Source organism: Rasamsonia emersonii (genome assembly GCF_000968595.1).
Source record: "Rasamsonia emersonii CBS 393.64 chromosome Unknown ctg1118621759657, whole genome shotgun sequence".
In the NCBI taxonomy this organism is placed as follows: domain Eukaryota; kingdom Fungi; phylum Ascomycota; class Eurotiomycetes; order Eurotiales; family Trichocomaceae; genus Rasamsonia; species Rasamsonia emersonii.
The window spans coordinates 1-23,374 of NW_013563354.1; the positions used below are offsets into that span (position 1 = coordinate 1).

At 48.7% G+C, this 23,374-nt stretch overlaps 5 protein-coding genes across 5 annotated transcripts; 1 reads left to right on the forward strand and 4 right to left on the reverse strand.

Annotated features, from left to right (window-relative positions):
* Positions 1 to 12: 12 nt before the first annotated feature.
* On the forward strand, positions 13 to 3,155 carry T310_0010 (Zinc-binding dehydrogenase; the record flags this gene model as incomplete). Its single annotated transcript, XM_013477096.1, has 13 exons — positions 13 to 124; positions 225 to 250; positions 465 to 679; positions 726 to 1,100; positions 1,143 to 1,176; positions 1,487 to 1,541; positions 1,698 to 1,899; positions 1,979 to 2,091; positions 2,157 to 2,237; positions 2,292 to 2,714; positions 2,783 to 2,817; positions 2,890 to 3,028; positions 3,103 to 3,155. Coding segments are annotated over 13 exons (1,863 nt in total), but the record flags the coding sequence as incomplete, so codon positions are not given.
* A 1,503-nt stretch (positions 3,156 to 4,658) lies between these two features.
* T310_0011 (uncharacterized protein) lies at positions 4,659 to 6,702 on the reverse strand (the record flags this gene model as incomplete). The annotated part of the gene is made up of 6 exons (XM_013477097.1): positions 4,659 to 5,512; positions 5,568 to 5,746; positions 5,883 to 6,119; positions 6,174 to 6,275; positions 6,392 to 6,421; positions 6,575 to 6,702. The coding sequence occupies 6 exons, from the start codon at positions 6,700 to 6,702 to the stop codon at positions 4,659 to 4,661; spliced, it is 1,530 nt and encodes a 509-aa protein (XP_013332551.1).
* A 4,117-nt stretch (positions 6,703 to 10,819) lies between these two features.
* Positions 10,820 to 16,144, reverse strand: T310_0012 (MFS transporter; the record flags this gene model as incomplete). The annotated part of the gene is made up of 9 exons (XM_013477098.1): positions 10,820 to 11,716; positions 11,785 to 11,936; positions 12,016 to 12,557; positions 12,612 to 13,051; positions 13,149 to 13,760; positions 13,813 to 14,319; positions 14,364 to 14,523; positions 14,711 to 15,886; positions 15,945 to 16,144. 9 exons carry the CDS (start codon positions 16,142 to 16,144, stop codon positions 10,820 to 10,822), a joined length of 4,686 nt encoding a protein of 1,561 aa, XP_013332552.1.
* An 877-nt stretch (positions 16,145 to 17,021) lies between these two features.
* T310_0013 (Protein CCC1) lies at positions 17,022 to 18,579 on the reverse strand (the record flags this gene model as incomplete). Its single annotated transcript, XM_013477099.1, has 4 exons — positions 17,022 to 17,348; positions 17,736 to 17,941; positions 18,015 to 18,105; positions 18,166 to 18,579. 4 exons carry the CDS (start codon positions 18,577 to 18,579, stop codon positions 17,022 to 17,024), a joined length of 1,038 nt encoding a protein of 345 aa, XP_013332553.1.
* Positions 18,580 to 20,059: 1,480 nt separating this feature from the next.
* On the reverse strand, positions 20,060 to 21,007 carry T310_0014 (uncharacterized protein; the record flags this gene model as incomplete). The annotated part of the gene is made up of 4 exons (XM_013477100.1): positions 20,060 to 20,168; positions 20,398 to 20,455; positions 20,655 to 20,762; positions 20,833 to 21,007. The coding sequence occupies 4 exons, from the start codon at positions 21,005 to 21,007 to the stop codon at positions 20,060 to 20,062; spliced, it is 450 nt and encodes a 149-aa protein (XP_013332554.1).
* Between the last annotated feature and the right edge of the window lie 2,367 nt (positions 21,008 to 23,374).

Below are 23,374 nucleotides of genomic sequence, written 5' to 3' on the forward strand. Positions count from 1 at the left end.
ACATATATAGGACAGGAAGATGCTTTAACTATTGAAGAAGGGATAGATCGTGTACGAAGAGCTAATGAAGAGGAGAGTAGGGTGGTTGAGGTTACTGAGGAAAGACCACAAAAACGTGCTGCACGTCAGTGCAGTATATGTGGAACAGTTGGGCATACTGCCCGTACATGCTCCCAGCGTACAAGAAATAGTTCTTAATGTAATTAGATGATTTCTCTATATAGTTGTGGTGAAATTTGACTGTGAAGCTGTATGATGGTGGGGAAGTGTCCGACTAGGCCATTTGTCCGACTAGGTTATAGATCACGTTAACATCTTTAGTTATTACATAATGATTATTACATAATATAAGACATCCTCCTTCCTCTTTTGGTAACACGCGGCTGCCTGCAGCGCTGCCTGCAGACGCGTCGATAAAATATCCTCCAGGAAGCCTTTGTAACCTTCTTAACTCCTCGTTGCAGTCATCATGGGCACTCGCAACCTCATCTGCGTCTTCTACCGCGGCCGCTTCGTCATCGCCCAGTATTCCCAGTGAGACGGCTACCCCGAGGGCCCAGGGCATGATCATTCTCACCTTCCTCCTCAACGCGGCCAACATCGAGCGTCTCAAGAACGGCCTCCAGTACATCGTCACCCTCGACGAGGAGGACCTGGAGCCGTACCGTCAGCACGCCCTGTCCGCCCTTTCCGGCTCTGCTCACGCCAACTGCAAATGCGGCAAGCCTGACCACGACGCTGAGGCCTTCCCCCCGTCTCTCTCGCGTGATACGGGCGTCAATATCCTCGAGCTCGTCGCCCAGGGCCACTCCCGAGAAGCGCGTGCCCATCGTCCTGATCCTGGAGTTTGCCAACGACGGGCTGTTCTGCGAGTGGGCCTACGTCGTCGATCTCGACAAGGGCATGTTCGAGGTGTTTGTGGGCGCGGAAAAGAAGGACAAGGCTCTCAGCGACCGATTCGCCAGCGTGGGAGACGAGGACGAGACCGTCCCGGTTTTTGTCAGGAGCTTCCCTTTCACTGAGTTGCCGGCCACGCAGGACGACTTTATCCGGGCTTTGAAGGAGAGAAGTTGGTTAAGTAGGAGGAATAGACTGGCAGAGTAAGTAGATGTCGATTTGTCTCGAATATCTCCAACTGACAGTGACGAACCAGTGCACTACGTCGACACTTATCATGTGAGTTACCATCGCTGTTTGCCGTCTTAAGCGATCGAGTTAATTCAATCACAGTCAGCGGCTCTCTGATTCGTTCGAGACAATAAGCTTCGCGGTGGACCATGGGACGAATGGATATTCCCGAACGTTTAGTCACGAAGGTCATGTTCATCTGATTTTAAGCTTGAAAATGGGCTGAATTTGATCTCTTCTGTACTATGCAGTAATAAGCAGCCTACGGAAAGAAATCACGAACTAATCTGTTGGTTTACTCTAATATTCCAGGAGATTAAATATGGGACAAGAGGTTAATCGGCAATAGATTGATTAGCCAATGATATCATGTCTCCCGCTGCACGGATCGGAATCCGATACTCCGTTGGCAGGTAAGACATCTATCCAGAATTGTTACGCCGATGATATAATATGCAGGTCTATCTATCTACTCTGCAGTACTCCGCATCTGTATCCCCTCCAGCCATACACCTCCTAGTCTATTCTTAACTCCCCACGCACCAAGCACAGAATCCTTCTTCTCTTAGTTTCCTGGCGTATCTATATATCTAAAATGACCCTCCCAACGACCTTCAAGCAGGCCGTCTTCAAAGCTGTCGGCGCTCCCCTGACGATTGAAGAAGTCCCCTTGACCCCGCCCGCCAAGGGCGAGCTCCTGGTCAAGGTCGAGGCGTGTGGTATCTGCTATTCGGACACGGTTGCGAAGTATGGGAGTATGGGGGGTGGATTGTAGGTAACCCTAATTCTTGACAAGTATATATTATTGCATGCATGGGATAAAAGGGTTTATTCGCTAATGCTGATTCAGCCCCATCGTCCCCGGCCATGAGATCATCGGCCGTGTCGCTGCGGTCGGTGACGGCGTGTCAGAGTGGAAGATCGGTGATCGAGTCGGTGGAGGCTGGCATGGCGGTCACGACGGTGAGCAGCAGAAACTGCGCCTGTGCATATCTAGGAAAAGTTGCTGACTGACTGACTGTATGCAGGCACCTGCAAGGCCTGCAAGAACGGCCTGTTCCAGATGTGTGACAATGCTGTGGTTAATGGGGTTACGAAGGGTGGGGGGTGTATGTATATCCACCACTCCTAGATTTATTTTCCTAGCTAAGATGATACTGCAGACGCAGAATACTGCAAGCTCCGCGCCGAAGCCGCCGTCCGGGTCCCCGCGCACGTCGACGCCGCTACCTACGCGCCCATGCTCTGCGCCGGTGTGACGGTCTTCAACTCCATGCGCAAGATGAACATCCCGCCCGGCGCGACGGTCGGCATCCAGGGACTCGGCGGCCTTGGCCACCTGGCCATCCAGTACGCGAACCGCTTCGGCTACCGCGTCGTGGCCATCTCGCGGGACGGGCAGAAGGAGCAGTTTGCGCGACAGCTCGGCGCGCACGAGTATATTGATGCCAGCAAGGGCGATCCCGGCGAGGCGCTGCAGCGGCTCGGAGGCGCGTCTATGATTGTGGCCACGGCGCCGGATGCGCAGGTTATGAACCCGCTGCTGAAGGGGTTGGGGATGCTGGGGAAACTGCTCATCTTGTCGGGTAAGTCATCTAGGACTCCTAGGTACTTGGTCGCTGCAGCGGTTGGGTTCTGATATGTTGTAATACAGTCCCTGGCGACGTACCAGTCAACACCAATATCATGGTAAGACAGACATCACATCACATTACATTACATATTAGAGTACAAATCACATCCAACTAACTGTCTGCACAGATCCGCTACGGCCTCTCAGTCCACTGCTGGCCCGGCGGCCATGCCACCGACGCAGAAGAAGCAATCGAATTCACCGAGCGCACCAACATCAACTGCATGGTCGAGAAGTTTCCGCTGGAAAGGGCCAATGATGCGTTTGGTATGTACACACATACAGTATAGTATAACTAGATCTGCCTTGATAATACTAACTGCCTGTCTGTCTTTCTGCAGAGGCCATGGCCAACGGGACGGTGCGGTTTAGGGCGGTGATTACGATGGAGTAGACAGTGCCTTTTCTGGTGGTTGACTGAGTGATATCTACTATGAGATGAGGGCTGTATAGTTGACAGGATTCAGCGAAAGTAATCCAAAAGGAGGCTTGAGTAAATGGAAATGTGCTAAAAATGAATCGAAGTATAGGACGCTGTTTTTGGTTAATTACCTTTTTCCCTTCTTAGAGTAGCAGAATATAGCTCTTACCCTTTCTCTTCCCTTCACCATATTATTTCATTCACCTAGCGGAATACCATGATCGAAATAGCCAGCATAAGCAAGCCTCATCACAAAATGACTGAGGTGAGATACGCGAGGATAGAGTCGAGTAAGTATAATTAATTAATTAATTGCCTGCCTTCCTTTTTTTAATCATTGCATAATGACATCGTCAGAAGAAAAACAAATTATTTATTCATTTACTAACTGATAACAAATAGTCGACTGTTGTTGCCTTTTGGGCAATTACTGACAAACCTTCTCCTTCTTCTTCCAAGAATTTATTTTATTTATGCAAAAAGCTAAATAAAAGGTTGCGTTGGTTGGTTATTAGTCTAGAAGTAGAAAGAAATTTATTTGCTTTGACTCGAACATTCCTAATAATTGTCAATTTAAACTAACTATGTATGTATATACATACATGATTCTCCTGCTCTGTTGGTGGGTATCTGGGGCTGCCTTTATTAAAGCAACGCGATAGAATCTTCTAATGAGGAGAGTACGAAAATAGGAAGAGAAAGAGAGAGATAGAGAGAGAGAAATGAGAAATAGGATGATATGCTTTTCAATATGTCGTATATGCGCGGGCATTGGGATGATTGTAGGCTAAATATAATTGTCTGGGACTCCCGGGCAGTTCTTTTTTTTTTTTAACTGAGCGGCGACATCGCTTGATATGTTTTTCAAAATAGAAGAAATATTCATTCCGACCTCAGATGGATGAATCAGGTGAGAAACCCATCAAATCCAGAGATCGATCATCTAACAGTGATCCAGTCTGATAGATATCCTTTGTATTCAAGCCCATCTGCGCAATTTTCAACTTTCGATCCTGTTGCGATTTCATTTCCTAGATTCCGGCGTGAGCATTGGACGTGAAGATTGATAAGGCTACCTACCTCTTCCACTGTGTGAGCGATGATATATCGAGTTACAAGGACGGAACTCCGTTGCCCTAAGCGCAGCGCGCGGGCAATCGCTTGGTTTTCAACGCTGGGATTCCACTGTGGTTCGACAATGAAGATTCGATTTGCACATGTGAGATTCAACCTGCGGACGTTAAAGGATCAACGCTGCCGTGAAAATGAAGAAGTAGAGAATAAAGTGTACGCACCCGTATGCGCCCGTTCCGGTTGTCATGATCAGAACATGTAGGTCGGTCGATTTGGCAAAATCATCGAGAATCTGCTGCCGGCGCGAGAGGGGACAGGCGCCGTCGATTCGGCAATTAGATATGGATTTGTCATTTAGACACCTTTCAATCAGGTCCAAAGTCCTAGTCCAGCAGGAAAATATTATGTTGTAATAGAGTCAGTTTGCAGCGGAGTCACTGAAACTTCAGCTGGTGCTTGCCTCTTTGTTGTCAACAAATCTTTTTGGACGTCTGAAACAAGGTTTGCCATCTTTGTAGAAAATCCTTGAGCGTTAAAGTCGTCGTATTGCCGTCTCGTCGCCGCAACTTTCACTCGGTTCTCATGCGACCGTTCGCCTTGTTCATTCTCTTCCAAACAAGCAGAGCAAAGAGCAAATATATTACCGCCGATGACGCTTTCTTCTGAAATTCCCTGGTCCTGGCTCATTGTTCTACCACATAAGGAGCATTCAATCTTGTTAGATCCCTTGAATGGATCGCTTGCATATTCGTCAAGCGCCCTCCTGGTGAGCCATGGATTACGCTTCTGAAATGTGCCGTGGTTGCAAAATATTCTCAGTTGGAGTAGTGCCTGGAATATCCCAAACTTGCTCTGTCCGCGCCCTTTCTCTCTGTCTTCGCGGATAGTCCTGTTCATGACCTTTCTCATCTCATTGTATTGGCGTCTTTCCTCCTCTGAGAAATCTAATTCCCGCGTTATATCCCGTCGCCTAGGAAGGTGCAACAAGTCCTTCGTCCGACGGAGGCACGTCAAATCAAGAAGCAACCTGAGACAATGCGAAGCACGTTGTCTGTCACCCTCGTCAAAAGGACTTGTGATGTATCTTCGAAATGTAGCCATGCTGTCAAATGGAGGTATCTTAAGAAAGGTAAATAGAGCCCCAATATCGTTAATTCTGTTTTGAATGGGGGTACCGCTCAGACACCAACGGGAATTGGCGCTCAACTGAGAGACTGCGCGCCAGAAGATAGAGCTTTGTCTTCTCACAATGTGGGCTGCGTATTTCAGCTACAATGTGCTCCACTGGAAAACCAGAAGGCCGACTCTTACCCTCATAGAGTACTACCCGGAACCACGCAATTTGGTGAAGTAAGCTGGAGCTCGCTTCAAATTCCGTCGCCAAGGTATGGTAAGTAGTAATAACTACGTCTGAATTTCGGATGATAACCTTCTCCCTCTTGCGATTCTTTCCATGATACTTTAGCGTAGTCAATGACCCATCGAGATGTCTGCGAGTAAGTTAGCATCCTCCGATCGTTTCAGGAAGAATGATTTTACCTATCAATCTCTTTGCACCAGTGGTTGATTAATACTGTTCTCCAAGTCAGCTAACTTCCTCTATAAAACGCCATTTCCTTGGGATACTTGGGAGCTGAGGATACTACAACCAAAGTTGCACGAGAAGGCTGTTTCTCTTCGTCGATCATGGTCAATGGAAAGGACGCGGGGTCAGCGACCCATTTGTGAGCATCTTCGATGGTCTTTGTGATCAGCGCCAGAATCGATAACGATTTGCCCATTCCCATCTCATCCGCAAGTATACCTCCCCCGGTCTCTGGTGGGCGATGTGCTGTTTTTCTCTCCGTGATTGCATGGCAATACCTGCGTTGATGAGTATGATTTCAGGTTCAGATCAAGATGAGCCGGGTGTCTCACCAGGTTTGACCATCAGACTCGCCAGGACGCCAGAGAGAGAATTCAAATGGCACTGGACCAACTTCCCTTTGAATCATAAAGTCCAATGCTTCTTGTTGGTGCCTTTTATTGCATGGATAGTCATATCAAGAATTATTAGTAAGAATCCCTAGCCGGAATGCATGACTCCAATGACAGCGCAAAAATTAAGAGACATCGTGCAGAGATGGCAGACTTACGGTAATAGCGATTCGGAGTCTGCCATCACCCTGAATACATTTCAAATGCGAGCCCCTTGTCAAGGAAGAAAAAACATCGGAAATGACTTGATCAAAGCTCTTGGAGTTTCCAAGGTCTTGGTTGCTGCCAGTCTGCTGCCGATCATGAAACGTACTTTGGTCCTCTACTTCGGGGAAACTAACAACGTGGGGATTTTCACGATGATCATATACGGGGTCAGGACGGAGCTGATCAGGGCGTTGCAACCAGATCTTTTTCGTAGAGAGAAGATTCCCCACGTGCTCACCAGCTTCCCGTGTTCCATAGACATTAATATGTGCATGTGCCTTCGCTTCAGTCCCTTTCGTTGCTCTTGAAATTGTTTCGCGCAGCGAGGAGAGATGTGCCAGTGCGTCAAGTTCAACCCGCCATTCGTCAAGGACTGAGGCCAATACGGTAGATAGGTTGGAGGCGGACCGAGAACAACGCAACTTGGCTACTGTCAAGGAATGGATATCTGGTATTTCTACCGAACAAGACCACGAATCGTTCTGCAGGACAAGACTCGAGTACCCAGGCACCGGAGAATGGATACTAAAGGAACCAAAGGTCCAACAATGGAGACAAGCGAGCACATTGTCATCATCAATTCTATGGATTAGAGGTATTATGGGCGCCGGTGGCTCGCGTTTTTTCAAAGAATCGTCAACAACTCGGATTTTCAAAGATCCTGATACTTCCTGGGAATAGGAAAAACAATCCTGGCATCTCGCATAGTAGATGACTGTTTACGTGACGCGAGCTCAACAACCACGTACTTCTACTGTAATAGTGATTGTAAGTTTAAGTGGGGGGGGGGGGGGGGGGGGAAAGTCGTTGAATGGCATTAAATACTCACGACGTTCTATTTTAGGCACATCTTGAACAGCGGATACGTACATGAATCCATCGCCCAGAGCAAGTTAACGTCTCTTTGCCTTGAGTATCTCTCGCTTCGATGCTTTACAGATGTCGATGAAGTGGAACTAGAAGGTTTTGCTCTCAGTGGTCACTTTGCCTTTCAGGATTATGCAATTGCGGAATGGTCTCATCACTTCTTAAACGTGATTGAGTTCGGAAACAGCTTCAATTCGTCAGAACCAGAGATTCGACCGCCACTGAAGGAGCTCGAAATTGCGCTCGAAGTTTTCAGTAAAGTTTATCAAAGTGATATTTTGAGTCATCAGGCCAGCGGTCTATCAGAAGAAAAGTGCCAGGAATTTCGTTGTTATCCCTTTTACGAGAGTCTCCTTGATCTGTGGAGACATATCAACCACCATCGTATGAAAGGACCAGAGTCAAGGAATACCATTAGTCGCACAACGCTCAGCAACTCTTTTTTCCGAACTCGACAAATGATAGAACGATTGAGCTCTGGCACATTGTTGACCCCGGAGAGGGAAGAGCGTTTGACTGAGTTTTACGGGTCCAAGAGGTTCAAATGTCACAAGCTTCAATGTCCTTTTTTTCATGAGGGATTCTCAGACGCAAAAGGACGTGATGAACACATTGCCCGCCATGAAAGGCCTTATAACTGCACAGTTACGGGTTGCTCCTTTGCTGAGTTTGGCTTTATTCTCGCGAAAGATCTCGAGAAGCATAAGAAAAAGTACCACCCCGAACTCTTCACCGACTACGAGGTTACGTTTGCCAAAGAAAACACAGGATTGAAATCGAAGGCAAAGTGGCAATGTATGCTGTGTGACAAGTCTTTTGTTCGTGGGGGCATACTACGTGATCATATGCGGGCCCATAACGGGGAACGACCACATTGTTGTCCACACTGCGGAAAGACGTTTACTCGGAGTTATGACTGCACGCGGCATGTGAGACTGCATTATAGGAATGAGATTAATGTGGCCTTGTCAATCATGTCTGAAGAACCTTCCTTTGTAGCCCTAAGCTATTCACGCAATGTCCATCAATGCTATCGTACCGTACACTAGTTCAATTCCCTCGAATAAATACAGTCCTCAAAATCTATATCGAAGAGTAGCATCTGATTGGGAAAGTCTGATGAATAGTCAGCAGATTTCAGAGGCCAAAACGCACATGGGGCAATCCAACCCAATTGTAGAACACAACTTGCACAGTGATATGCACAGGATGGCAAATTACATGCATGTGAGACTTGTCAGAATGGGCAGCCATACTTCAAACACCTTCTTCTAGACTAAATTTGCAGTGCATGTTTGAACAGGGATAGTGAAGCCCATCACCAGGGCTAGCCACGTGGCATCATCCTTGCTCGAGTTGGTCCCTCGTCCTACACTACAAGGCAGATTTGGGACAAGCTGACGTGGCTCGAACAAGTACTGGAAAATTTTAATTCGACAGCTATTCAATGTCAGCCTTGCATATTCAAGAGTTAGTCCCTCATTGGACACTAATGGCAGTGAAGTGCGCACAGCCCCGGGGAACCCTTGAGCCGCCCCGTATTTTCGATCCTTGTTGTTGTCTAATGGGGAACACTACATGTCTTGTGTAGAGAGTCAAATATGAGTCCGCTAGAAATCTTCATCTAGAGATTATTTTCCTCATCTTGTAATGTGCATCCCTTATATATTATCAGAGGCTAGTAACTATATATCTATATTATTAAAGTTTTCTTTGACAAGAAGAGGCAATCTCTGCCATTACCGCTACTTGTATCTGTTTCTTCCTCTTTCTCCTCTCCTTCTACACTAAAATTGCAGTGCAGGGGGAGTGAGGCTCTTTACTTAGATCTATTGGCTGCTGCATTCTCAGCTGAGTCTCTAGCATGGGACTTCTCCTGGTCCAAACTAAAATTGCGGCGCGGTTCAATGCTTTCTGATTTAGAGGAGTTTTTTCTAACATCTTAAGCCTCGTCGTTACTAATCTTCCAATAAGCCTCCGGCCTTCTATATAACACAACTATGTACAGTACATATAGTATTGAGTAGGTGCCGCATAAATAGTAAAGCAGGAGCACTCTGCTTAGATGGTGTATTATCAGATTTCTCTGAGTACAGTACGGCCATTTGCTACCTATCCCAGGAATCCTGCTATGTTCTTGTCATCAGCAGGACAGCAAAAAATCCACCTTGCTATTCACTAGCCTCCCAATTTGCACTAAAATTGCAGTGTACGATAGCGTACCGATGCACGGGGACCTTACAAGTTATATACAACAGTTTTGCTGTTGCTTCTACTTTGGAGCTTAACCCAGATAAGCTATCACGCTAAGGATCGAGAAACCATTGGAACCCTACTATAAAAAAGCGGTACCCAATAGCTGCCTAACCATGGCGTCCTGCATATTGCTTATAGGTACTTCCCCCCTCATTCCTTGGCAAGCTTGTAGCCTGGACCTGATGCTTTCTTTGTATGCATATACTACGTGCATATACGGAGTACTACATAAATATAGCTTATCTGCATCTTAGCAAATTATGTCATGTGGATGGATAAGTAAATTATTACTTCCTTTTCATGATGATGATTCAGCTTGTTTTGTATGCTGATTGAGAATCAGAGGACTAGTTTCTTTCTTTTTATTTTCTTTTTATTTTCTTTTTCTTCCTCTCTTATCTCTGTCTTCTTTCACATGCTGACCTTTAACCCGAACTGCTTTCAATACGCGAAATCGCACACAGGTCAAGGATTCTATCTCTATCTCAATTAGCTATCATCGCAAATAATATATATGTCCACAATGTATATATGCAAAATGAAATTTTCCCATTGATCATCAGACCGATCACACTCTCTTCGCCTTCTGTCTTTCCGATCATCATCAGCTGGACCCGAGGAAAAATCAGAGTGAACCGCTCAATAATAATCCCTTGGACAGTACATACATACAGTACATACACATTCTCTGGTCTCCTCGTCTCTCCTCCTGTCGGCCAGCTAGCTTCATTTTATCGTTCGACAGCAACAAATGGCCCGGGAGAAATTTACATCTTGTCGTTCATGAAGAACTGCACTGGATAGACAGACACGGTGGAATTAATTCCTGGTGGGTGGGATTGGATCTAAACTGAGTGCAATCTGCATGAAGCATGCAATGGGAGTGGTAATTATTTGATTAGGGGAGAGGTGAAGAGTTTAGGGCTAATAGTTATGTGGAAAAAAAATAAAGAAAGGAAAGGAGGAGGTAAGGTAAGGTTCTTTGACTTTTGTTCCTTAGAGAGAGTTGTCTTGTATGATTCAAGGTGTGGAAAACTTCCCGAGTAGACAAATATATAAATGTCGTGCTGATCTTTCTATTTACATACCCTCGTCTGTTTCAGGACTTTCTAACCCCCGTTTTTTTGCTTGCGATGTCCAAGAATTTTTAACCGATGTATAACTTTTTGTCAACTGGTACGGCACTAAACCAAATCAGGAAATCAAAGGAGCAAATAATTCTGATTCTCTAATTAAATATAGGGTGCAAAAAGCAACTATATATTGGCTGATAGAAAGTCAGATTCAGGGGTAAAATAGGGGGTAGTTCTAGGAACAAATCCTTGCACAGAACCTGATGTCGGCAGCAGATAGGCTTTGTGATCAATCCGCCATGGGTCGACCCTTTTCTTTTCCTTTGTCTTCTGTGCTGATATTATTCCCGACATTATCATCTTGTCCTTTATGGCCAAAGTCCTTTTATTGTCTATTTGTCGAGGCAAACCAAGCTTCTCGGTGGCGGCAGTCCACGTTTCCTGCAGTTTCGTCTGCAGCAGCTTCGCCGTCTCTAACGTAGGCCCGGGCGGCACTGTATCGGGCACCCGGGGTCGCTCTTTCATCTTGCCCAAGGCTGGCACGAAGAGAAAGGCATTCTCCTCGTCATGGACCCATGATTGGAGGCGCCATGTTAATTTGTGCAGGTATTCCATGAGAATCATTATGCCATGTTCCAACAATCTTCCGCTGAGAAACTTCCTTTCGCTGGCCAACAATCCCTCAGTGGGTGATAATCGGACGGATCGCATACACATTGCAATCACCACGATTTCGTCATCGCGATGCTCTGTTGACAGGAGAAACTTCTCCAAAAATCCCTCGGGCAATTTGGGATGAGCAAGCTGCTTACTCACCTGCTCGGCCAGGTCCCACTCGCGAGTGATCAGCTCCCACTGTCGGGCCATCGTCATTTCCCATGTATGTATCAACACGACTGCACGGAGCATAGCACCCTTGGCTCGCTGCTCCCTGCCCGGCTTGGCAGGCAGGATCCGAGTTCGGATGAATTGAACCAGCTTGATCCCCGCGACATACTGCCGGAGACGTCTCCGTGCCAAAGTCGCGATATAGAACTTCATCTGCGAAAGTCTGAAAGCGTTTAACTCCTGGTGTGATGGCTAGTGCATCCGTCAGTTGGTTCTCTATAAGCTTGCTTCCACACAGGCAGAGTGAGGAGACCGCTTACCTTAATCGAGTGCTGAAACACTTGACACCATAGGTCCCAAACGTTCCGTGACTCCTCCGCGACGTAAGCGGTATGATGCAAAAAAAAGTTCCCGAGCGTAAGTATGAAAGTGAAAGTCCTCCCGTGATTTCTGCCACAATCGCTCCGCGGCTCTGTTCAGCGTACTGTAGATATCATGGTCGAATGGTTTCTGGGAGCGTAGCCATCCCAAAGCCAGCTGCTTGACAGTACTAGAGTCCAGGATCTTGGATGGTACTTCCTGTGCTGTTACTTTTGGGACCGCACGAAATATTTGTGTGTTGGATACGCCATAGTTCAGATATGTCACGATGATTCGGCCCATCTGGCGGTCTGCTTGTTCGACAGTGAACTGATACTCAGGCACTTTTCCTCCAATATGACCAACCAAAAATTGCCGGATGCTGTGATGTGCAAAACGGACCGTGAGTTCTTCCTCATCGACTACAATCAAGCTGCCACAGCAGGCCAGGGTCGCGTATACATTGTTGATGAGTCGGGCCGGGTTCCAAACCGCGTCGCCCGGCACGACGCTCAATGCTTCCCGAAGCTGCTCGACCGTCAATGGACGAAAGGCTGCCACCAGTAGCTCCAGGATCCGTCGCTGGTAGCGGGAATCCGGACCACCTGCTTTTTGCAGAATACGCCGGAAAGTTTCAGACAAGTCCAAGGGGAGATCATTTAAGGCGTCACGGATAGCCTCGTCTGTTCTCTCTGCGCAAATGCTGTCTATCTGAAGGACAACCCAGAGAAACCTAAACGTATTAGACAATATTGGGTTAACAAGTGGGAGTAGTCAGGTCACTCACATGCCTTGGGCGCCGGCAAGAAGAGCGTCACGGATCTCGAGGATGATGGCCGGATTTCCAATGGACAGCTTTCCCGATTCAATGCGAGCCTCCAGTTCCGTATTGATGAACCGTTCAATATCAGGATTACTCTCCGGCATTGACAGGATCCATCTCGCCTTAAGATCATCTGGATTGATCTGAGATGCTTGGTCAATTTCCGGTCGGAATGAGAGGCAGATGCGCAGGAGGAATTTGCTTTGTAGTCGTTGCAGTTGGTGGACCACGTTGTGTCGTTCATGACTCTCACATCCATCTAGACCGTCAACAATCAAATAATACGCTTTGTCCGTAGGGAGGACAGTTTCCAGCAACTCCAAGTATTGATTCGGATCCGCGACGGAGAAACGCCCATGCACAACGGCCTCCAGCTCATCGAGGTTGGTTGACTGACGGAGAAGCTGTCGCGCCAAACAGCCCAGGATAGTCCTGGCCTTTAAGGACTCGGTGATGTCGGGACGACAGAAGAAATAGGCCACCACACCCGTGGAAACAGACAAGTTCAGATCGTCGACCATGTTGGCAAGAAGCGTGGTCTTTCCCGAACCCAGTTTCCCCGAACAGGAACAACGAACAAGACGACGCGTGTGCCTTCCATTCCTGATACTCAGCACGCTCCGAAAACCAGGTTGCCGTCCCGGCCTTGCGGGCCTGTTTCCAGGGAGTCTCGTAGTCGTAGGTCGAGCACGCATCCAGCCAGCGGAGTAGGGCTTCCAGCTTCTGGCGATAGGTCGTCGAAGCTGCATTTCTGGTCATGAGAGCTCGGAAAGAGGAGCTTCTTTTGGCCTCCTCTTCGATCTTCTGGCTGGTTAACAGACTGACCTGCTCCTTGATCGAACTTGCCCACCTCTCGAGCTGAGACTGGAACGAAGCCAGGTCTGAATCACTGAGCGTGGAGGAGGTAATCTGTGCCAGGATGGACTTGCGGGTAAAGCCCACCATCCGATGGCACAGACGGACGACAACGATGAAGTATTCGCACAGATCTGCCTGCAACTGCTTGGAGCGGGCATACAGCAGCGCCATGGCCTGATAGCGTGGAGCAGACCGTCCGACAGCCATGAACAGCTGCGACAACCTTTCCAGAACGGACACCGACTGAGAAACTGCCTGTGGAGATGAAATCAGCCACGAGATATGATCGCAAAGCGGACTGACCTACCAGCAACGTCATCCGCACCAAGGACCAGACGCCGCACGCGATCAAGTTCTGGGAGCCTCCGACGACGATGTCGCCCAGAGCAGCAAACTGCTGGACGGCCTGCAGCAAGTTGGTCAGCCGGGGGCCAAAGCAGCGGCTGGTCTTGCGACTCGCACGGCGGTCGACCTCTGCAGTCAGTCGCATGACATCGTTAACGTTTGGGGGCGAATCTCGCGTTTGAGATCGATACGTCCGGAAGGCTGCTTTCTCCTCGTCGGTCAGGCTGGCTTCAAATTCGGAGACGGCTTGGGCCAGACGGATTTCGGGCTTCAGTCTCGAGGCCCTCGCCAAAGCCAACGCCATTGCTGTTGAAACTGCATTACGGCGTTGCAATGCCCCGTAAAGAGTGTGATGGATTTCCTGGCGGAGGTCGCCATGGGGGACAGCGAGTATTTGAGAAGCGGTCGAACGAGGCTGAGCAGCGAGTGACACGGTGCATCCGCCAATAGCAGAGGACCAGCAAATCAACTACCATCCAGGCTTATTACAAGGCTCGATAGGAGCCAACTTACTTGTCCTTCAACAGAAAGACCTGCAAGAAGGGCATAAATGCAAGACCAGATACTACATCTGGATTTGTTAATCAGATACGGATGGACCAACTTCCCGCATGCTCTGAAGAGAAATCCATTCATTCGTCTGATGTCATAAGCTGCGTCTCTCACTTCATAACTACATAAAACTCGATTTTGATTACAGCATATATCGGAAGCCCTTCTGCAGCCGCCGTGCTGCTGCAATGTCGATTCCCTCCACCTCCGCCGTCTGCCGCAGACGCCGCATCTCCTTCTCTGTCAGGGTGATGTCCTCGTTCTCGAGCCGGGCCAGGCGCTTGTTGGCGAGACTCAGATCGACGTACATGATCAGGCCCGTGATCAGGGCGATGATCTGCAGCGCCGTGCACACGCCCAGGGCCGGCCGGTAGTAGGGCTGGTCCTGGGAGCGGTAGGTGTAGGGCGTCCAGATACTGGCCGAGTTGCCCACCGAATTGATGAAGGCATAGGCCGCCGCCCGCTTTGCCGGGGGCCGTGGAATCGACGAGGCGATCCAGCCGTACAGGGTGCCGTTCATGGCGAAGACAAAGTTCATGAGGAAGAGCGAGAAGTACCGCGGACCGAAGGTCGAGGTGGTCATGAAGACGATGAAGCCAATGATGGTGATGGGAATCGGGTACATCCAGAACCAGAACCGGTTCTGGAAGTGGTCCGAGAGATAGTTATGGGCCATGCTGTAGAACACCATGAAGACGTACGGCGGGGCCACCAGCAGCAGCGAGATGACGTGGTTGTAGCCCAGCGTCGCGGTCAGCGTCGGGAAGAAGTTCTGGAAACCGGCGGCTCCGGTGATGGCCATGTAGGCGATGGCCAGCACGTACGTGCGCTTGTCGGAGAAGGCCAGCTTCATGCCCCGCAGCTGGCTCATCCCTCCCGCTTCGTCAATGTCGGCTTCGGCCGCCTCGATGGCCAGGCGGCGCTTGGCGACGGCCCTCATCTCGGGCGACAGCAAGCGCCAGGTTTCCGGGAAGTCGGGAAGGATCACCATGATGACGAGGCCAACGAAGCAGGTGATGGTGCCCTCGATGATATACAACCACTGCCAGGCAGCGATTCCCCTTTTGCCGGAAAGGCCGGAAAGGATACCAGCGGCGATGAGGTTGCCAAAGGCTCCGCTGAGCAGGGAGCCGGCGTAGAAGATACTCATGCGGAGAGCCAGCTCCTTCTTAGTGTACCACTTGGAGAGGTAGAAGAGCACCCCGGCGAAGAAGGGGGCTTCGACGAGACCCAGGATAAAACGGCAGGCGACAATTCCGCCGTAGCCCTTGACCTGGCTGGTCAGCGCGGAGACCAGACCCCAGGCGGTCACGAAGAAGCCCAGATACAGAGACGGCTTGCCCATGTAGTTGAGCAGCAGGTTGGACGGAACCTGCATGAGGATGTAGGCGACGAAGAGGACCGACAGGCCGGTCTGGTACTCGGTATCGTTCAGGTGCAGATCCTTCGTGAGACCCTGCAGTTTGGCGGCGGCGTAGTTGTTCCTGAGAAATGCATTAGTCTGGCTGCTGCTGCTGCCACCTGTGCGTCAGTGATACCCACCGGTCGATGTAGTTCATCAGGTAGACCAGGATGACCAGCGGCATGATCAGGAAGTCGATGCGACGACGCAGCTTGCGCTCGACGGCTTTCTCTTCGTCGGTCAGCTGGGCCAGATGCTGCACCACTTCCTCGTGGCTCATCTCCGCCTTCTCCCCCATCGCTTCGCGGTCGTTGATGACCGCCTCCTTGTCGCCAGCCATGCCGGATCCCCGATAGAAGAGCTTCGAAAAGACAACTAGGACGGAAAAGGAGAGGAATCGAGAAGACGAACGGCGCGACCCTGGCAGTGACAGGTCTAGCAGAAGCAGAACAGGACTGGAAGGGCTCGCGCGGATTTATAGAGCTAGGACAGCCAGCTCTGGGGGATCGACTGGGGGATTGCGGGGGTCATAATACGATGTGGAGAATGCCGACACGCGCCCAGCATGGGCAAAACGTTCAGGCTGAATACATCAGAGCAGTGCACAGACATGCCAACCAGCCACACGAGCCCAACGAGAGACGCTCAGTCGCGCTGCAGGGACCATGACTCGGAGAATCGCCGTGCTGCAGCTGTCAGTGCTCCAAGCTCGATGCATCATGCAGCGTGTGCCCACGCGTCGTCACCTCGTCTGCATTCCCACCCTGCGCAGTCCGTATGAGCCGGATCAAAAGCACTCTCCCTGCAGGACATGTACTCACCTCGAACCGTGGATGCCAAAACAATATTGCCCTGCTGGTAGTTCTGATTGCAGCGGAACAACGGACCGCCAGGCCGCTGCGTGCAGAAGAGCAGCTGTGTTCCACGGGCCACGGCAGCGCGCAGAGGGGCATCGCAGCAAGTCCGGGGAACCCCCATGGGCGATCCCCCGTGGGATCAGGCGACTGACGCAGCTAAAATCCGGGGTTATCCTTGGTTCATTGACACTCCACCGCCAAGACGGCAGCTGTAGCTTTGGCCGGTCGGCGTTTCGACGGCGATGGAATCATCGCCCCGAACGGCCGTGGGATCGCCTGGCAGCTGCCTGGATTTGGCAGGAAAGGCCGATGCACGTGCGGAGAACACCGGGATCCCGTGACTCGGCAGTCGCAGACTGGTCAATGCCGAGGCTCCTGTCCGCCAATCATGGGGAAGGAACGACCGCCGAGCAACGGCAGCTGCGAGTGGCTGTCCGTGCCATGCACGTGACACCAATCGGAGAGTGCCTGGCTGACTAAGCGCAGATCCGGTGCATACCAAATACGGCAGGTCCTAACAGCTGGTGGCGCACGTGCCTGGCTCGGAGCAGCTGCGAGATGGCCAGTGCTCCTTCGAAGGTTCCAAGCTTCGATGCTATGAAACAGCCTCCTTTCGACGCCGTTCTGCTGGAATTCGGTGATCCAGAGCCAAGAGCCAGCGACAACCGTCAATGACATCACGCGGATCTAAGACTGTCATTAGATAGACTGTTCAACCCCGCAGGTTAAAGAAACAAGCAAGAAAAGAGGATTTGACATGGCCACCGATCTATTATAGCATGACAATGCAACGAACATCCCAGAGCGGACAGATCAATCGATTCGTAATTAAAATTAATCAAACCTCCAGACGCCAGCCCTCTACCGTAATGCCTCCTGTTTTGTGACGAAACCGAAAGAAAGACCCTGAATGGTATATCCACACGCACAGTTGAGTCCACTCAGCCCTAATCCCAGCTATACCCTGCTGTTCAGTCACTGACTGGTTGCCGGAGCACAGCGAAATAGAGATGACTATGCCCGGAATCTAAACGCCCCCCATCACCCGATATTACTCTGGTCAATCCCTCGCACAATCCCATAACTCGCCCCCGCCGCCAGAGCACCAATGAACAACGTCTGCAGAGCGCCATACACCCCTGCGCGCTTCGTCTTGATGGTGACATAGTTCTTGATGTAGCCAAAGACGAGCAGGACCACAAACGTGATGCCGATAGAGACGAACAGGGCGATGTTGACCCGCGTGATGATGAAATAAGGGATCATAGGAAGGAGGCCCCCTGTAGCAGACTGTCAGTACGGCCAAGCGGGCTTTCAATGGCATACGAATTTCTTTCGTCAAGAGATACTCACCGATAAAATATGCCACGCCCATGGTGATCCCCGAAATCCACGCCCGAGACACGTTGGGCTTTTCGAGTCGGAGTTCAAAGTCCATCATGAACTAGACGCATGTCGTCAGATTCAATATCAAGGAACAAACGATAACACTCGAAGTTCATACCCTAACCCAACTCTCCTCATCCTGGACCAGACTCTCCACGACGCCTCGACTGGCCTCTCTCCCGATGCCATATTGGTCAAACACCTCGTAGATCTCTTCCTTCTCGGCCTCCGGCTTGGTGGCCACCTCGTCCCTCTCGCGCTTCTCCTCGCTGTGGTATCGATCCCGCTCCGTCACGGCGGCCAGATACGCCCCCAGACCCATGGAGATGGATCCGCTGAACAGCTCGGCCAGTCCGCCGATGATGACGAGCTTGGACGACCCCAGACTGGACAGGCCGGCCGTCAGGGCGAATGGGACCGTCAGGCCGTCGGAAAATCCGATGATGATGTCGCGGACGATGTCCCCGGCGGAGGAGTGCTGCTCACTGGTGCGGTGGGAGTCATCTCGGGGGACGTCGGTTGACAAAGACATTTCGTTCATCTTCCTCAATGGAGAGATAGAAGCGGGGAAGGAAGAAAATGAAGAGTCCGCAAATAGCAAGCAATAGAGACGGGTGTATTGTTGCTGCCTTTGAATTAAGACAAGCAGGTAAGATTTCAGCGACTATTCACTATTCTCACTCTCCCAGAAAGCGGTGCAAAAAAAGGAAAAGTCACGGCCACCATTCTCTCGCCAGATTATTATAAACAGTACAATTCACGCATTCCAGCTCAAGGCATACGCGATCTACGAACTCTACCAGCTGGCATCATTTGCTCTACCTATCATACAATCACGGGGCCAACACATCCTATCGGGACACGAGGAGAACAAGCCAACCCACCAATCAACAATTTTCGATTTCCAATCCTTTGTTCTAGCAACATTCACCATGCACAATCAAACAAAGACCCTGCATTCCAGCTGTCCCAGGGTCCATATCGGGGAGCTTGCACAGGGCCCTAAGCGCGGGTTCTGGCCAATCAGCGGTGACTGATTTCTAATCTGGTGACTGGGCTCTTTCCCAAGAGGGAAGGAAGTACGTACGTTCGTCCGCCTTCGTAGTAGATTATTACCATGTAGGAAGGTACCTACGGGTCAGTCAGGCGAAAATCGATGCATCAGCCTTGGCTTGAACCTAACGTGAGCAGTATCCACATAGAACCAATTTAGTATTGTGTCACTGCATATAGGTGACCAAAGCTTCTCAACCTGTCCTTCTCTGATATTAATTCCCATCTGGAGTGGTCGAATTATTAGTCCATTGTCGGGAATTCAACTACCTAGGTGCTTTCTGTCAGCATGTTAAGGACTAATGTCCCTATACTCCGTATAGGTATTATCGCAATAGCATTAAGCTTTTCTCTTTGGAAGACTATTAAGACTACTACTCATGTAAACATCATAGTTCCCTAATACTGACAGATATCTCATCTGAGCAGCATGAACAGTGCAGGTAATGGCACATTGACATGATGATCCTCTTAGAGGTAGATAGATAGATATTAAAGATGTGCTGGGGAACCAGCAGCAACAGCAACAGACCAAGATAAGGCCAAGCAATACTGAACGCTGAATGCAGACATATAAAGTCCACCGCCATCGAGAATCATCAGTCAATGGAAAGAAAGGAGTTCGTTCAGGGATTAGATTGCGTATCATCTCTGCTGACTCGACTAAGAGAAGACAATACCAGTGATGAAACCGGACACATATCATGGTAAAAAAGTAAGAATATTCATTTTTAACTCTGATGCAGTGTTACAGTATGGGAAGTATTATTTCTTTGTCTAGGTAGTCTTCTAGCAGAGAGCTGTATTATATTTGAGTCGCTTCTCGAGGGTGAGCAGGTTCAGTTCGTCGAAGCAAGAATCAGATAGCCAAGCTCTTTATGCTGCAGTCCCGGCAAAAAATTCTGCTGTCTTCCATTGTCTTATCGACGTTTACTTTCTTTTTTTTTTCTCTTCTCTAACTAATGCATCCTATCCAGGTAGTATTCTGCATAAGCACATGTTCTAGGAAAGGAAAAAAAAATACCAGAAACGTGATCACATATACCTGTTGAGGTGAACTTGTATTTGCTATTTATTTATTTATGTTTACATAGTGCTGGCTATTGAGAAGACGAGAAGAGCTCTTGTTAATACTACTTGGCCTCTTGATTGTGAATGTCATTCCGTGTGTGTGCTCTATCGAGTCTGGTCCTCTCAATGCTTAATGCTTAATGGCATTGCTACCTATGAAGGATGAATGATGAAGATGATGGAGGAAGGACCCTCCAACTACTAGGTATGTACTGTATGTACATACACGGGATGGATTCTCCATAGGTACTCACCATTATCAAATGGTGCTTCTGTCAAGGTACCTACGATGTTGTATGTACATACTGTGAGAGGTACATTACGCTGGAACTGTCCATGCTTTTTTTTCTTAATGGTGAATTAGACTATGGTTATTGTGATTTGATGAAAGCTGGTCGTTGGTTAGGTAAGAAAACTACCTGTGGAAGGGAGATCGATTAAATACCTGCTGGCTACAACCTTATTCTTATTAGGGTTGCTTACAGGATTGCGCTTTGTTGGGCTTATGTTGAGAGCTCCCTAGAGCTTCCTTCTGCGACTGAAAAGATACACTAAGTATTCTATGAATAGAGGTTAGTAGGGTGGGGGATGCTGTGCTGTTTAACAGTTGATTCAGTCGAATAATATGGAATTATTACAGTTCCTGCAGTGACTTTATTACCTATTTTGAATTCTATAAGATTTGCACCGATCTTGTCGACAATCCTGCTGGTCTCGTGTCCTGTTACTACAGGCATCCTAGCATCATAATCACCATTGTATATGTGCAAGTCAGTCCAACATACTCTATATGATTTGACTGCCATGCAGTTATCAGGCAACAGACATTTCTGCATTATTGAGTTACCTTTCTCAAGGATCTCATGTGCTTTTGCTCTGGCATTGGTATCATCACCAGCAAAAAGTCTTTAATATAGATGACTGGTTTCGCAAGGAGATCAGGCATGAGGGTCAAAGAAGAGGAAATATATTTCTAGGAGCCATGTTGGGTCCAGATGTCATTATTGCAACCGATACTGGAAGAGGCTTGGTCAACAAGACATGGGCTCAATTCTGGTGCTCTGATGCTGATCTATCGGATAAGCTACGAGTGAAGTGTTAGAAAAGAGAGATGACGGGCAGGATGGACTTGCTTCACGCAATAGAGACTGGAATAGGGACTGGAATAGGGTTAGAATAGGGTTAGCATAAGGAGAGAGAACAAGGCCAGCTGAGGACGTTGATTCATGTAGGGAGTAGAATGCTTGCTACGTCTTCGACAGGGTGATGTCAACCATCTTAGCATAACCTGTGGCGCTCCACTATTTTCTTATTGTTTGTGCTGTATGGGAAGCTCTAGGCCATGCCTGCTAGGAATCAGAATAAATAAAAAGCCTCGTAAGCTATATGGTCACGCGGTCGGTCTTCATGGTTGATAGTAGACAAAGATAAATTAAAATATTCCTCCGTCTCGATCTTCAACTGCCTGTCCAGTTTCTGGCTACACTTTTGTTGAGATCCTCCTCTTATGGCCCATGATGGGCTATGTTAATTGACTATTCAGACGGCTGCCATGCTTCCCCCCCTTTTTTAATGGCTCTACTTCCACCGCCAGCTCTTCCTCTACCTCCAGGTCTTCATCCAAAGAGTCCAAAACACTATTCGAAGCGAGGATATGCTCGTCCAAGGAAGATTTATTTGGTGAAGTTTCCCGACTTTCGAGAAACCGTGTGCATAAAATATCGACTGTTTTTGTTCTAAGTACGGAGAGCATAGGGCCTACTAGGAAGATATAAACGACATCAACCACGAACACATCCGGAATGAGAAGGCGATCTACGAGCGGCTAGGAAGCCCTGATGGATCCGGATCGTCCACGGTTTAAAAGCGCTTGATGAGGAAGTTGAGCTCACTTTTGAACTCGCTTTAACTAACCAAGGCGATTTAAAAAGACAACTCCCCTCCGCCTCCAGTGCAAGGCCATATGGATCCGATCACTGGGAGATGCCTTCAGCTCCGTGCGTTCTTGTCGTGTCGTTATCCATGATGGTGCTCTCCGGACTATACTGGTCCACGACAGTCCTCTAAAACACGGTGACTTTAGTAGGTCCTCCTTTCTTCCTTTTGGTTACCGACATGGAACAATTCTTTGTCAATGGTATGTATAACCCCACGAATCGAGTTGCTCTATGTTTGGTGTGTCTTCGACTCCGTCGCTATGTGGCAGGTGTTCAAATATGATTGCGACGACAATGGGCATTTCCCAAGAGCGGGAGGATTGCCTATGACCTAAGGTATTCTGTTTGCAGATAATATTACGAGATGCTGGAATGGAGAGGACACTAGCATGGAGACAATCAAGAGGGATGTGCATACTTCGCTTAGGCTTTGTGGTTTCGATGCTGTCTCATAACAGGCGTGAGTGGCGATCTGTATGTAAATCATAAATCATGCACATCACCATGTGATGATAGAGTAATTTAGCACTAGCACCTAAATAGGGAATACCTGCAACAACCTTGGAAGCCTTCTAGTAATTTAACACATCTACTAGCCTAATAGCAAAATGTTCATAATTCTAAATCGATATCAAGAGGTATTTAAAATAATCTCGAAATTCTTCTAGGGTCCTTATCAGACTTCTCTGTGATATTATGTCCGTCAAATTGAGTATAACAACCATTAGATACTGTACAGCCCAGTCTTACAGTAATTCACAGTAATTCTTCAATAAGTTGAGGCTGCAGGGCCGATGCCTAGGGCACCTGCCAAGATCTTGTTTACGGCCTTGGTGCCTAAGGCCTCTACATCTTGAATGCAGTTGCATTTATTTGTGAAAGTCCTTGGATCTAGGGAAAAGCCCTTAGATCTAGGTAAATCTGATCCTGCTTAACAGTCTTCATATTAATTATACTCGATTCTCCAACGGTGAGGAACAGAAGAATCCAATCTGACAGAAGGGGAATGTCGGAAACTTCATCCAGCCAGTCGTCAGTTGGGGACGCTAATAATCGCGCTACACATAAGTTTCATAGTGCTCGCTTAGAAACAATTGTCATTCTCCGATGCTCCTCCTGGAAGGACTAAGCGACAATAGAAAGAGAACGATCTCTGGCTTTTTTTTTCGAGTCAGGTGATCTGAGATGGCTGGTTGATCGGCTGCATCGGCTGTCTTCCTCTTCCTCTTCTTCCTCCTCTCCTCATCTTCTGTCTCTGCCATATTC